Source organism: Aquarana catesbeiana, linkage group LG02 (genome assembly GCF_042186555.1).
Source record: "Aquarana catesbeiana isolate 2022-GZ linkage group LG02, ASM4218655v1, whole genome shotgun sequence".
Lineage (NCBI taxonomy): Eukaryota > Metazoa > Chordata > Amphibia > Anura > Ranidae > Aquarana > Aquarana catesbeiana.
Window position 1 is genome coordinate 393,248,521 of NC_133325.1, and position 14,970 is coordinate 393,263,490.

A 14,970-nucleotide genomic window follows, 5' to 3' on the forward strand; every position below is an offset into this window, starting at 1 on the left:
ATTCCAGTTGCCACCACAAGTATGGCTTGCTGTTCCTCCTACAGGTTCCCAAAATTTAGATATCTAGTCACCTCATTATGGAACCTGGAAATAAATGAACAAGAGCAGCATCAGATTCTTTGCAGTTACTATCTCTATATACCCTCATGGAAATCCCTGTTATCCCAATTCTCAGACCAGACTATGGTCTCAATTTTCCCTAGCTGGGAGTATTCTTCTCCACAAAAGCAAATTTTCGTGACGCCAAAACAAAAAAGTATGATAAAAAAAAAAAAAAATGTATATATACCTTCCTAAAAGCTTTCTCCACCTTCCCTACTCCTTGCTACCAGAATACATTAGTACCATGTCATAGACTATAGAGTATACCTGGCCACTAAAATATTTGCTTACACAAACAGTGGGTCTTAAAGTAGAACACCAATACCTACTAAGAACAATCAAAAAAACCATACATTTAAAAATAAAAAAAGGTAAAAACAAAACGAACAATAAGAAAACTGAAAAATCTGGCCATTATCACACAAAAACAACATGACAAGACAACCACCATAAAACAATAACAAACACTTAACTTTTAATTAACCACTTCAATACCAAGCACTTTCGCCCCTCCCTGCCCAGGACAATTTTCAGCTTTCAGTGCTATCGCACTTTGAATGACAATTGCGCGGTCATGCAACACTGTACCCAAACTAAATTTTTATTATTTTCTTCCCACAAATATAGCTTTCTTTTTGTGGTATTTGATCACCACTGGGGTTTTTATTTTTTGCTAAACAAACTCAAAAAGACTGAAAATTTAGAAAAAAAAAGATTTCCTACTTTTTGTTATAAAAAAATCCAATAAACTCAATTTTAGTCATACGTTTAGGCCAAAATGTATTCAGCCACATGTCTTCGGTGAAAAAATTGTCAGGCATATATTTTTTGGTTTGCACAAAAGTTATAGTGTCTACAAACTAGGGTACATTTTCTGGGATTTACGCAGCTTTTCGTTTATGACTGCCTATCTCATTTCTTGAGGTGCTAAAATGGCAGGGCAGTACAAACCCCCCCAAATGACCCCATTTTGGAAAGTAGACACCCCAAAGAATGTGCTGAGAGGCATGTTGAGCCCATTGAATATTTATTTTATTTTTTTGTCACAAGTGATTGAAAAATGACAAAAAATAAATAAAAATTACACAAAGTTGTCACTAAATGATATACTGCTCAAACGTATCATTAGCATATGTGAAATTACACCCCAAAATACATTCTGCTGCTTCTGGGGATACTACATGTGTAAGACTTTTTGGCAGTCTAACCGCATGCAGGCCCCCGAAAACCTATCACCGCCTTCAGGCTTTCTAAGGGCGTAAATTTTTGACTTCACTCCTCACTGCCTATCAGTTTCGGAAGCCATGAAATGCCAAGATAGCACAACCCCCCCCAAAAAATGACCCCATTTTGGAAAGTTGACACCGCAAGCTATTTGCTGAGAGGCATATTGAGTATTTTGCAGATCTCGCTTTTTGTCACAAAGTTTTGAAAATTGAAAAAGTATAAATAAAATATACATTTTTCTTTTCTTTCTTCATTTTCAAAAACAATTGAGAGATGCAAAATACTCACCATGCCTCTTAGCAAATACCTTGGGGTGTCTACTTTCCAAAATGGGGTCATTTGGGGGAGTTTTGTGCTATCTGGACATTTCAGGGCCTCCGTAACTGTGATAGGTAGTGAGGAGTAAAATCACAATTTTACGCCTTTAGAAAGCCTGAAGGCGGTGATTGGGTTTCGGGGGCATGTTTGAGCAATATATCATTTAGTGACAACGTTGTGGAGAAAAAAAAAAAAAATTCCCGAAAATTGTGGCAAAATATTAAAAATTCCATGAACACAACATGCCTCTCAGAAAATAGCTTGAAGTGTCTCCTTTCCAAAATGGGGTCATTTGTGGGGGTTTTGTGCTATCTTGACATTTTATGGCCTCCGTAACTGTGATAGGTAGTGAGGAGTAAAATCACAATTTTATGCCTTTAGAAAGCCTTAAGGCGGTGATTGGATTTCGGGGTCCTGTACACGGCTAGGCTCCCAAAAAGTCTCACACACGTGGTATCCCCGTACTCAGGAGAAGCAGCAGAATGTATTTTGGGGTGTAATTCCACATATGCCCATGGCATGTTTGAGCAATATATCATTTAGTGACAACTTTGTGCAAAAAAAAAAAAAAAAAAAAGTTTGTAATTTTCCTGAAACTTGTGGCAAAATATAAAATTTTCCATGGACTCAACATGCCTATCGGAAAATAGTTTGGGGTGTCTACTTTCCAAAAAGAGGTAATTTGGGGGGATTTTGAACTGTCCTGGCATTTTATGCACAACATTAGAAGCTTATGTCACACATCACCCACTCTGCTAACCACTTGAAGACATAGCCCTTTCTGACGCTTTTTGTTTACATGAAAAAATATTTATTTTTTTTTGCTAGAAAATTACTTTGAACCCCCAAACATTGTATATTTTTTTAAAGCAAAGGCCCTACAGATTAAAATGGTGGGTGTTGGAATTTTTTGTTATTCACACAGTATTTTTCAAACGCATTTTTTTTGGAAAAAAAAAAGACTTTTTAAAATTTTAGTGCACTAAAAGACACTATATTGCCCAAATCTTTGATGGATTAAAAAACATGATCGTATGCCGAGTACATGGATACCAAACACGACATGCTTTAAAATTGCGCACAAGCGTACAGCGGCAACAAACTACATACATTTTTAAAAGCCTTTAAAATCCCTTACAGGTTACCACTTTTGATTTACAGAGAAGGCCTACTGCTAAAATTACTGCCCTCGATCTGACCTTCACTGTGAAACCTCGCATGCATGGTGCAATTGCTGTTTACATATGACACCAGACCGACGATTTCGTTCGCCTTTGCGCATGAGCATGGGGGGACAGGGGTGCTTTTTTTTTTTTTTTTTTAATTTATTTTGCTATTTTATTTTTAAACTGTTCCTTTCAATTTTTTTTCTTTTTTTATTGTTATCAGGAAATGTAAATATCCCCTATGATACTAATAGGTAGTGACAGGTACTCTTTTTTTGAAAAAATTGGGTCTATTAGACCCTAGATCTCTCCTCTGCCCTCAAAGCATCTGACCACACCAAGCTCAGTGTGATAAAATGCTTTCCTAATTTCCCAATGGCGCTGTTTATATCCGGCGAAACCTAAATCATGAAATGGTCGTAGCTTCCGGTTTCTTAGGCCATAGAGATGATTGGAGCCATTCTGGTTTCCGATCAGCTCTATGGTCAGCTGGCGGAACCACCTGCTGCATTCTCTGTTTTTTCTGCTGGGAACCCAAGAAAACTATGGAAGTCGTGGGGGGGGGGACGTTCCCTCCCACTGCTTGTAAAAGCAGTCTAGAGGCTAATTAGCTGCTAGGATTGCTTTTACATGAAAGCCGACCGCTGGCTGAAAAGAATGATACCAAGATGATACCTAAACCTGCAGGCATCATTCTGCTATAACCAAAGTCCAGCAACATACAAGTACGTTGCTGGTCCTTGTTGGGCATATATTGTAATGTTCTTTTTTTCATGCAGCCTGTGGGCTGAACAAAAAAAAGAGATTGATTAATGGGTATGCCCACCATTAGAATACCACGCTTCATTCACCCACTTCTAATGATGGGCATACATGCACCATTTTTTTTTTTAACTGTGGTGGTAAAATCACCTCCTATAGCGCTGGAGTGCTGATTTTCGTATCGTGAGAGCAAACGATGTTGCTGTCAAGATAAATAAATCAGTGCTGCAGCTGAATGGTGTACCTGAAAAGCAAACAATGGTAACGATAAAGCATTAACTCAATAAAACAACCTGATTTTTTTAACACAATCTTTGCCTAAAAAATATATGCCGAAGCATGGAGGCAAAATCCGCCCCTAATGTTATGAGCAAATTGCTCCTCCACCCATGCCCCCATCCTTCGGCATATATGTTTTTTTTTTTAACTGTGGTGGTGAAATCACCTCCTACAGTGCTGGAGTCACGCCTTACGTATCGTGGGAGCAAACGCTGTTGCTGTCAGAATAAATAAACTCGTACTGCAGCTGAATGGCGTACCTAAGTACAGTTCTAAAATACATGAACAATAGATATAGAACAATAGAGCGGACAATAGAAAGCGAACATGAGAGAGAGAAGAAAAATAATTTTTGTCTTTTTTTTAAATTTTTTTGTGTTTTTTTTGTTTTTTTGTTTTTTTTTTTTTTTTTGCACTTTTATATAAACTGTAAATGTTCCAGATTAGGGTCTCTCAAAATGTGATGGTCATCTCATCTTTTGAGACCCTGCGATGTCTTCTAGACCCCGCGATGTCCGCCGGGCACCCGCGATTGCCCGTTAACCGAGCAGGACCGTGGATCTGTGTGTAAACACACAGATCCACGTCCTGTCAGTTGAGAGGAGACCGCTCTGTGTTCCCAGTACAGAGGAACACTGATCGGTCTCCTCCCCTTGTGAGTCCCCTCCCCCTACAGTTAGAATCACTCCCCTAGGAAACACATTTAACCCCTCGTGTCCCCCTAGTGGTTAACCCCTTCCCTGCCTGTCACATTTATACAGTAATCAATGTAATTTTATAGCATTGATCGCTGTATAAATGTGAATGGTCCCAAAAATGTGCCAAAAGTGTCCGATGTGTCCACCATAATGTCGCAGTCATGAAAAAAAAAAATCGCAGATCGCCGCTATTACTAGTAAAAAAAAAAAAAAATAATAATTTTTAAAAAAAAATGCCATAAATCTATCCCATATTTTGTAGACGCTATAACTTTTGCGCAAACCAATCAATATACGCTTATTGCGATTTTTTTTTTTACCAAAAATATGTAGAAGAATACGTATCGGCCTAAACTGAGGAAAAAATGTGTTTTTTTTTTTTTTTTTAAATTGGGATATTTATTGTAGCAAAAAGTAAAAAATATTGTGTTTTTTTTCAAAATTGTCGCTCTTCTTTTGTTTATAGCGCAAAAAATAAAAAACGCAGAGGTGATCAAATACCACCAAAAGAAAGCTCTATTTATGGGGAAAAAAGGACATCAATTTTGTTTGGGTACAGTGCCGCACAACCGCGCAATTGTCGTTTAAAATGCAACAGCGCTGAAAACTAAAAATTGGTCTGGGAAGGAAGGGGGTGAAAATGCCCTGTATTGAACCGGTTAAGCAGGCAGTATTGGTAAACTTTGCCATATTACTCAGGAAAAATGGCAATGCAATTTGCGTCCAACTACATACAAGCCAGAATGGTAGATTAGCCCAGGGGCAAATATTGGAATGTTCATCCAGTCTTGTTGCTGGTTGTGTTTAGGGTGTGGGCTGTCATTTATTATCTCATCTTCAGAACTGTGTGATCTGTCCTGGCTGCTATCTTTCATATCAGGCTCCTGTGCTATGCTGTCCCTATCCTGGGTGAGGGTTTTCATTTCAGATACCTGTATTTCTGGGTTTTCTTGCTCCATGCTAGCAATGTTAGGAGATTTACAAAATCTCTGTGCATGTCCATTCCATGTCTATTCCATTTATAACATCTGAACTCCCTCTGCCTTCCTGTGCCTCTGCTTATTACGGATGCATCTGCCTTTGACCCGTACTCCCTATCACTGGACTCTTAAAAGAAGTCTCGCAGGATATTGACCAAATTTTGGTAGGACCTAGCATTCCTCAGAGCCATTCTAGTGGGATAGCTTACATAACACTTATTGGCCATTGAGTATATGAAACTTGCATCATCCTCTAATAAGTCAGGACAGTTGAACACTCTTGTATACAATGCAAGATACTCACTGCAGAACGATATTGAGTCATCTCCTCTCCTAAATTTAATTAATTGTAAATTACTCATACCATTATCATGACTGTCCACAACACACTGCAACTCTTTCCTCTGCACCTCTGCATCTGCTAAGTTATCATTAACCTGTGCAGATAACTGGCCTGTTAAAGGTCCTGGTAGTCATGCTTTCAGAAGAGAACATGCATTCTCATTACTCAAATGGAATTTAAGAACTAGAGCCTCAAATTTATTGGACAGACTCACTGATGATTCCAGGGTATTAAATTCACCCAGAATCTGGCACAAAGTCTCTCTTATATTGTAATCAAACTGTTATTCTGATTTAAAGCTATAGGTGCAATAGCAGACTGTTTCATCACAGCCCTTCTCCTCATTGACTGTGCAGATATTGGCCAATTGACATGTGCCTTTGTGCTCATTGAGCGATAATATACAATGCTCTTTAGTAAGAAGCTGGGAGTGTGCATTTAATCATTTTTCTTTCTAAAGACATAACCAACTCTTTCATCTCTGACAACTTTATTCGCAATGATTATAAAAGTTTGCTCTTCATATCACAGTCAACCTCTGAAGCTTTTCTTGTAGCTCACTGTTTCTTTCTGACAAATTGCCTGCTGTAGCCCGCAATTCATCCATCTCAATACTGAAGGCTGTTGCAACCTTTAGAAGGTTTTCACTAATTTTCTCTATGTCCTCCCCGAGATGTCTTGTCTCTGCTTCCCATCCCGCCCCCCCCCCCCCCCCCCCCATTTGCGCAGATATAAATTTGATTCTGAGCAACACTGCAATTTTATTTGCCAACCTCTCTTTCTTCACTTTCTTTGTTAGCTGTTTACCCAAAAATTGTGCTATTATGTTGCTGACACTGAGACAATAGTACATTACACTTGCTTTTAAGAGGTTCATCTGCACATGAATGATAACTGGCAGAGGCATATTTTTTAAAATATGTATATACAAGTTCCATTTCACAACTATACAAGCCACACAATAAACAGCTCTATTAGTACTAACGTTCCAACACTGCACTGAGTAACATACCAAACGCAATTGCCTTTAGCTCTTACAACTCACAAACAAATCGCTCTTATAGCATTCAGTATTCTTTATTCATTACCACTTTTACCTGATATCATTCAAAACTTTTGCATATCCATAGAAAAGACTCACCACACTTGCAGCCCTTCCAGTTTCTGTGGCGTTTTCAGCTGACTTTACAATGAGATGTTGATAGAATTCCTGCTCATCCTTATGAAACCGTGAATCTAAACACTTCTGTCCTGTAGGTTCTATGCAGCTTTTAGGATTACTATACGCTTTTTGGGGTGCCAAATGTAAAATGTGCTCTGTTTGTGGTGTCTGGTTTCCAATAAAAGGACGACTAATTTTTAGAATAAGGGTTGGATTTACTTATAATAGGGATATCAATACATTACAGTTATAAATAAGGGGAGGGAAGATGGAGTAACAGTGGAAGAAAGGGGTCTTACAGGTCTAACACTCGCACACACCCATTCTCTCTGAATCTCTCAGGCCAGGGTCCTTTTTATCCAAACTTGAGACCCACACCCCAGCTGGGGGGGGGGGTTCGGTCATCACGGCCGTTGAAAAGTTTGTTCCTCTCCCAGGCTGAACTTTCAATTCCTTTGAGCAGATTATCACACAGGTTGTCCATCCAATTCATCACCCTTCAGGCACCATGCTGGCCAAGTGTGAGGGAGCAGTTGAATATCTTCAGGAGTCTCGCTGGTTAGATAATGACATTATGAAATGTTTACTGCAGGCTGGCTGTGAACAATATAATTTCTTCACATCCACTTGCGTGACATTAGCAAATTAATATTTGCTAATGTCTTCCTGCTTCTCCTCCCTGCCAATCAGGAAGCGTGTCCTGAGACCCGATTGGCCGGGAGTCCTAAGACTCGATTGGCTGGGAGAAGAAGCGACCGCTGGGACTCAGAAGGAGATGCAGGGGGGAAGCTGTCGAAGCTGCAACCTGGAATAGGGTAAGTGCGTGGCTGGCGGGTGGACAGGCGATCAATCGATCGAACGATGAGGGGGTTGGGTGGGAGTGAGGTGGCCAGGTTTGTTTGCGGCCCTCCCAAAAAAATTGAGCACCAGCTGCCACTGACTCTGTATGATTTATTAATCTCTCTCCTACTTGGCCCCAGGGCCTGAAACATGACACTGTTAGGCCTGTATTATGGAGAAAGGAGTGAACCATTTTTATGAGCGGTTGGCTCTCTCTTCTGTCTTCATCAGGACATGGAATAGAAAATTATCAGAAAACGTTGTACAAACTTTATAGAGAAAAAGGTTAGTGCTTCCATCAGCCGCTTCTGTCCTCCGTTAGCAGCGGCGACTGGTCCATAAGGGGCGCAGGGGTGCCGCCCCCCCCCCCCAATCTCCGTGTGGGGCACTGGACGCATAGATTTCTACATTAATTACTATAATGTACCTAGAAATGGAATAGTAGGGAAATCTCCCACTAGTTCTGGTGACCCTGGTGCAACCAGGGATTTGCTCGCTGAGGGATTTTCACTCACTTCCTGTTTTGACTATAAGACAGGGAGTGAAGAGAAATCTCCACCACAATGGGACAAATATGGCAAGGGTTTATTCCAAATACTCTAATTCAATTTTTTTAATGTTTGCCTTTTAGTTCTACTTTAATATTGGGAACAAAAAGAGCAACTGCCCTGAGCCTGTCACCTCGGGGCCCAAGTGGAGGATATACTGCCTGTGCAGCATGTGCACAAAACATGTGGGAAAATAGGGCTTGCTGCTACTATTAAAGGCCACCTAACCAGCTGCTTCAGCGACAATCTCTTCCCTGCTGAGCACATGCAAAGCATAGTACTTTTTGATGCCTTTTACTTAAGGTGTAAGAGACACACATTCTATGCAGCTCTTGACAATGGAATCATAGTATCCCATACAGCAGAAAATATTTCTTCACCTACTGTCCAAGTGATATTCATGTAAGAAATGGGGGTGCTGTTACAGGGACAGGAAGGCACAGGCCAGAATAAAAAAATGTCAAAAATTCATGCAAACCAAAAAGAGGGCTAAAAGCTAAGTCACTGTGCATGTTAAACTTTTTAAGATTGTATCTGTGTAACACTTGTTTTCACTTCCCTGTACTCTGGAAAAACACATGAATTAAGAAATATTTGAATTAAACATTGTCAGAAATTATAGCTCTACTACACTTTGCTAAATAATAGCTTTTATTGTTTTGTGTATCACTGTGACCCGGTGTCTGAGATTTTCTTCTGTCCTGGCAGGAAGTGAGGAGAAATCTCCCTAACAGAGACACAGACAGCAATACAAACCAAACAGAGGCTCTAATCCACCCTCTTCTTCCCAAAATAAAATAAAATGTTTTAGCTGGATTTGGGATTTAAACAGCCCCGATTGCCACATTCTTTAAGCTGTGTTATACTTTACATATTTCTGACTGCCCCATTCTGAATATTGTGTTGTATATGACATGATCAAGACCACCTTACTACTGTATGTACTCTGTGTTAAATATTACAAAAAAAAAAAAAAAAAAGATGGTGGGGGGCACACATGAAAGCTTTGCTCTGGATCCATCAATGTTTTATACCCATTTCACACTGAGGTGCTTTTCAGGTGCTTTTGCGCTAAACATAGCGCCTGAAAACTGCTTCCCATTCATTTCAATGAATGCTTTCACACTGGGGCGGTGCGCTGGGGGGCAATGCAAAAAGTCCTGCAAGCAGCATCTTTGGGGCATGTTTAAAAAGCGCCCCTTGTCCATTGAAATGAGAGGGAAGCGCTTCCAAAGTGCTTCAAAGGCGCTGCAAATGCACCACAAATTGGCTCTTTTTACTTTTTTTTTTTAAGGTCACATTGTCACGTGACCTTTAAAAAAAGTGCACCGCTAAAGCGCTGCAAAAGCACCACAAAAATGCCCGACGTTTTATGGGAAGTTTTTGAGCGCCTCAGTGTGAAAGGGGTCTTAATGTAGCTCTGCTATTATGTGGTTAATACAGTATAGACCTCTAACATACAGTATAATAGCATAAAGAATTACCTCCTTTTTATAGTTCAAATAACTGCATTCTGGTCCCAGCAAGTAACAATTTCTTAGTCTTATGTGAGTAAGAAATAAAAAAAACTGTACACTTAGCAATTTTTTAAATGCTGAAATAAAAGTTCTGCTGTGGCAGATCATCCTAAACTCTGTTTTATATTAGAGAGTTTTGTTGTTTCCTTGTTTGATTGTGTAGAATCCAGCTCTTCATGTATATGTATAATTTCTGTTTCTTCCAGCTTTATTTACACTGATAATCTTCACTTTACTCCTTGTCCTGAAGGAACCACTTGGAGAAATATTTACCAATGATAAGTATGTGATACTGGTATCATTTTAGAAAAATAAACACCGTTTTTAAGGCTGTTTTTTTTTTTTTTTCTTTTTTTGGATAACTAAAATTATTTGCAACTGCTTCTGATCCCTTTATATTAACTAAAGTCCAAACAGAAATAATGTTTATTATTCAGCATTTATCATACCTGAACAGCCAAGCCACACTAAAAGATTTTAGTATCAAAAATGTGATTTCCTTGTTAATATTTTGGGATATATTTATAAAGGATTTACTGGTAAATTCACACAGTGAGTTACTTACTGCTATTTACCCAAGTGACATTCAAACAGTATTTATTTGGCATACCACATAACATTTACCCTACAGTGCCTTGAAAAAGTATTCACACCCCTTGAAATTTTACACATTTTGTCATGTTGCAACCAAAAACATAAATATGTTATTGGGATTTTATGTGATAGACCAACTCAAAGCGGCACATAATTGTGAAGTGGAAGAAAAATTATAAATGTTTTTCAAATTTTTTTACAATTAAATATCTGAAAAGTGTGGGGGCATTTGTATTCAGCCCCATTGGGCTAATACTTTTTAGAAGAATGGGCAAAAATGTCACTCTCTAGATATACCCAAAAAAGACTTGCAGCTGTAATTGCAGTGAAAGGTGGTTCTACAAAGTATTGACTCAGAGGGGCTGAATACAAATACATGCCACACTTTGAAAAACATTTATCATTTTCCTTCCACTTCACAATTATGTGCCACTTTGTGTTGGTCTATCACATAAAATCCCAATAAAATACATTTACATTTTTGGATGTAACATGACAAAATGTGGAAAATGTCAAGGGGTATAAATACTTTTTCACGGCACTGTATTTACAAAATGTGCAGCTGGTGAATGGTCACCAAATTTCATAAGTACATTCACACAGCTTTTAACCGAGTAAGATGATTTTGCTGATTGTAACTCTTCAACATGCAGTAACAGAGATTTTATGCAGTTTTTGTCCTAGAACAGCTGTCTTTTAAGCCAACAAACATACAAAAAAAATCAAGTAAGCAAAAAAATAAATAAATAGCATGACCCCTTTCCACATCTAACCATCTTAATACACCAGACATGTAGGCTGGTAACCCCATAGCAATAAGTAGTAAATTAAATATTTCAGCAGCTTGACCAGGTATATTCCAAACAGGCTGAAGGTGAAGATGAATGTTACAGACCTTTTCCCGTTGACGAACAGATGTTGGTAAATGTCGCAGATTTTAATTTTCACTGAACATTGAATGTTCACAAATCTTGCTTCACAAGTGGAGAAAGTTTCTCAAAGAATTTTGGTTGAATGGAAAAATTGGCCATCAAACCCTTTATAAAAAGACCCCTTTATCTTTTTTTTTTTTTTTTTTTTTTTTTAAGAATTGTCTTCCATCTCCATGTTAAACCTAAAGTATATGTGAACCCTTGCCTTGTAAAACAATCCATTCAGTGTAAACTAGAAAATAGAAAAAATATATAGGATAGATAGACAGATAGACAGACACAAATGTTTTAGGCAGGTATGAAAAAATGCTGTAAATTAAAAATGCTTTCAGAAATAGAAGTATTAATATTCTATTTTTTATCAGTTAGCAAAATGAAAAGTAAATGAACAGAATAGAAATCAAATCAACATTTGGTGTGACCACTCTTTGCCTTCAAAACAGTATCAGTTCTTCTAGGTACACTTGCATACAAGTTGCACATTTGTAAAGGAACTTGTCAGGTACTGTAGGTTGTTTCTACGTCAGAGATATGGCTTTTTGGCTGCAATTCTTCCATGAAGACCACTTCTGGCCAGACTTGTCTGGACAGTAGATGGGTGTACCTGGGTCATGAAGACCACTTCTGGCCAGGCTTATCTGGACAGTAGATGGGTGTACCTGGGTCCCACTGGTTTCTGCCACTTTCGTATTAATAAAACTGCAGAACATCTTCCAATGTTAAGGGGAAGTCAGCTTTTCATTTGCTCCTTTAAGTTTCCTTGGCCAACCACTGTGTCTGCAGTACTCAATATTGCCCATTTCTTTATGCTTGAACACATCTTGAACCCCCAGTCTGCTTTTAAATGCTGATACAGTATAACTATCTTGTGTTTTGTTGCTGTGCTCTGTCTTACCATGATGTATGACCTATGACATGAAGTTGTCTTCCACAACCTCACCTTAGTAGCAGAGTTTGGCTGTTTCTTACTCAGTTTTAAGCCTCTTACACAACTGTTTTTGTTTCAGTTAATGACTGTGGGGTTAATTTAGTAAAGCTGGAGAGTACAAAATTGGGCTCACTTCTGCACTGAAACCAATCAGCTTCTAACAGCAGCTCGTTCAATTAAGCTTTGGCAATAGTACCTGAAAGCTGATTGGTTTCTATCTAGAAGTGAGCCTAATTGTGCACAAATCAGCTTTAGTAAATAAACCATTGTGTTTCAACCTACATATGACATTGATGGTCATTATCACTTGATTGGCATAATTGGTTAACCGCTTCAGCCCCGGACCATTTGGCTGGCCAAAGACCAGAGCACTTTTTGCGATTCGGCACTGCGTTGCTTTAACTGACAATTGCGCGGTCGTGCGACGTGGCTCCCAAACAAAATCGATGTCCTTTTTTTCCCCACAAATAGAGCTTTCTTTTGATGGTATTTGATCACCTATGCGGTTTTTATTTTTTGCGCTATAAACAAAAAAAAAGCAACAATTTTGAAAAAAACGCAATATTTTTTACATTTTGCTATAATAAATATCCCCAAAAAATATATAAAAAAAATTTTTTTCCTCAGTTTAGGCCGATACGTATTCTTCTACATATTTTTGGTAAAAAAAAAATCGCAATAAGCGTGTATTGATTTGTTTGCGCAACAGTTATAGCGTTTACAAAATAGGGGATAGCTTTATGGCATTTTTATTAATTTTTTTTTTTTTTACTAGTAATGGCGGCGATCAGCGATTTTTATCGTTACTGCGACATTATGGAGGACACGGCGGACAATTTTGACACATATTTGGGACCATTAGCATTAATACAGCGATCAGTGCGATTAAAAATGCATTGATTACTGTAAAAATGTAACTGGCAGTGAGGGGGTTAACACTAGGGAGCAGTGAAGGGGTTAATATGTGTCCTAGGAAGTGTTCTAACTGAAGGGGGATGTGGACTGTGCAGGGAAACTAACAGATCCTACAAAATCTGACTTTGTGCAAGGGTACAATGTGTGCAAGTGTAAGAATTGATGCTGGTTTGAAGCCAAAGGGTATTCACACCAAATATTGGTTTGATTTAGATTATTCTTCTGTTTGCTCATTTTGCTTTTTCTAGATTGATAAAAATAAACAATTTAAAATATATATTTTTATGAAAAAAAAAAAAACAAATATGTATATTTATTTAAATTGATTGTAACGCCCCCCCCCCCCTTTTTTTTTAGTTAAAAATAACAAACATGTTATACTTACCTCCTCTGAGCAGTGGTTTTGCTCAGAGCAGCCCGGATCGTCCTCTTCTTGGGTCCCTCTTCGGCCCCTCCCTTCTGTTCAGTGCCCCCACAGCAAGCAGCAAGCAGCACCCGAGCCAAGCCACAGCTCCGTGTGTCCATTCAGACACAGCCGGGGCTCGGCCCTGCCCCCTTTCTCTCCTCATTGGCTTACTGACTTTAATTGATAGCAGTGGGAGCCAATGTCGTCACGCTGCTGTCTCTGCCAATGAGGAGGAATGTCCTGGGCAGCTGCAACACTCCTGCAACTTCGCTGGATTGAGATGGGCTCAGATGGGTATTAGGAGGGCTGAAGGAGGCTGCTGCACACAGGTTTTTTATTTTAATGCATAGGATGCATTAAGATAAGAAACCTTCTGCCTTTACAACCGCTTTAAGCACTCTCACTTCACAGCATTTCTTCACACCTGCCTAAAAGTGATCACATAATCCCTGTTCTCAGCTGCATAAGAGACTTGGAGAGGTGGGGGTAGATAAACAGCAGTACATTTATCTTCCGAGTGAATGGCTGTGCGGGGGGGGGGGTATGTTAGAACAATTCTTATCATTGGAGGACAGGCAGGCTGTTCTCCATGTACAGCCAGAAAAACTGACCATGCTGAGATGAATATACTGTCATGCCTAGTGTGGTGAGTTTGAAATAGGAAAACAGGGGGACTGGCAGAATCACCAGGTATTTCAGGCAAAGTAATCAATAGAAAGAGTGTGGGATACTTTTTAACACAAGTACATGGTACAACAGACACATATCAGGAATATTAAATGTTGGGGTATAAAAATATTTGAGTGAAGTGACACAGCTAAATGATCAGTGCTTAGGTGCACGCCAGCAGATAAGAAACAGCCTCTATTCATCTACTGTATATGGTGGATGAAGACATTGTACCTCAGGTCGGTACCGTAGTACACTGCAGAATATTCAGCTTGAAGGATACTATAAATACTATTTACCATAGATAAATTGATACCATACTCTGTTGGATTGCATTAGAGCACTGTTTATTAAGCTGTGTCTCTATATACTGGTCATTGTCTTTGTAAAACAGTTGTCCACTCTTACTTTTTGCCCTTAAATAACAATTAAACATTTTTTTACAATTAATCTGTCCTGCATTGACATGAAATTATACTGGTGTCATTATTTATTTTTTAGGGCTATTATATTTCTGGTGTCCCAAACCATGCCTATCTGTGCCTTTTTTTATGTTGTTAGTTCACCGGCTGTAAGTATATATA

General features: G+C 38.8%; 1 protein-coding gene and 1 pseudogene across 3 annotated transcripts in view; one reads left to right on the forward strand and one right to left on the reverse strand.

The window, feature by feature from the left end:
* The window catches only part of LOC141128136 (multidrug and toxin extrusion protein 1-like), a 119,014-nt gene that overhangs the window by 53,661 nt on the left and 50,383 nt on the right, over nucleotides 1-14,970 (forward strand). For all 3 annotated transcript variants that reach the window (XM_073615234.1, XM_073615235.1, XM_073615232.1), the window contains exons 12-13: nucleotides 10,149-10,224; nucleotides 14,888-14,957. In XM_073615234.1, coding sequence (XP_073471335.1) covers nucleotides 10,149-10,224; nucleotides 14,888-14,957 — 146 coding nt within the window. The remainder of the gene's footprint in view (nucleotides 1-10,148; nucleotides 10,225-14,887; nucleotides 14,958-14,970) is intronic.
* Nucleotides 68-6,813, reverse strand: LOC141129836 (posterior protein-like; annotated as a pseudogene).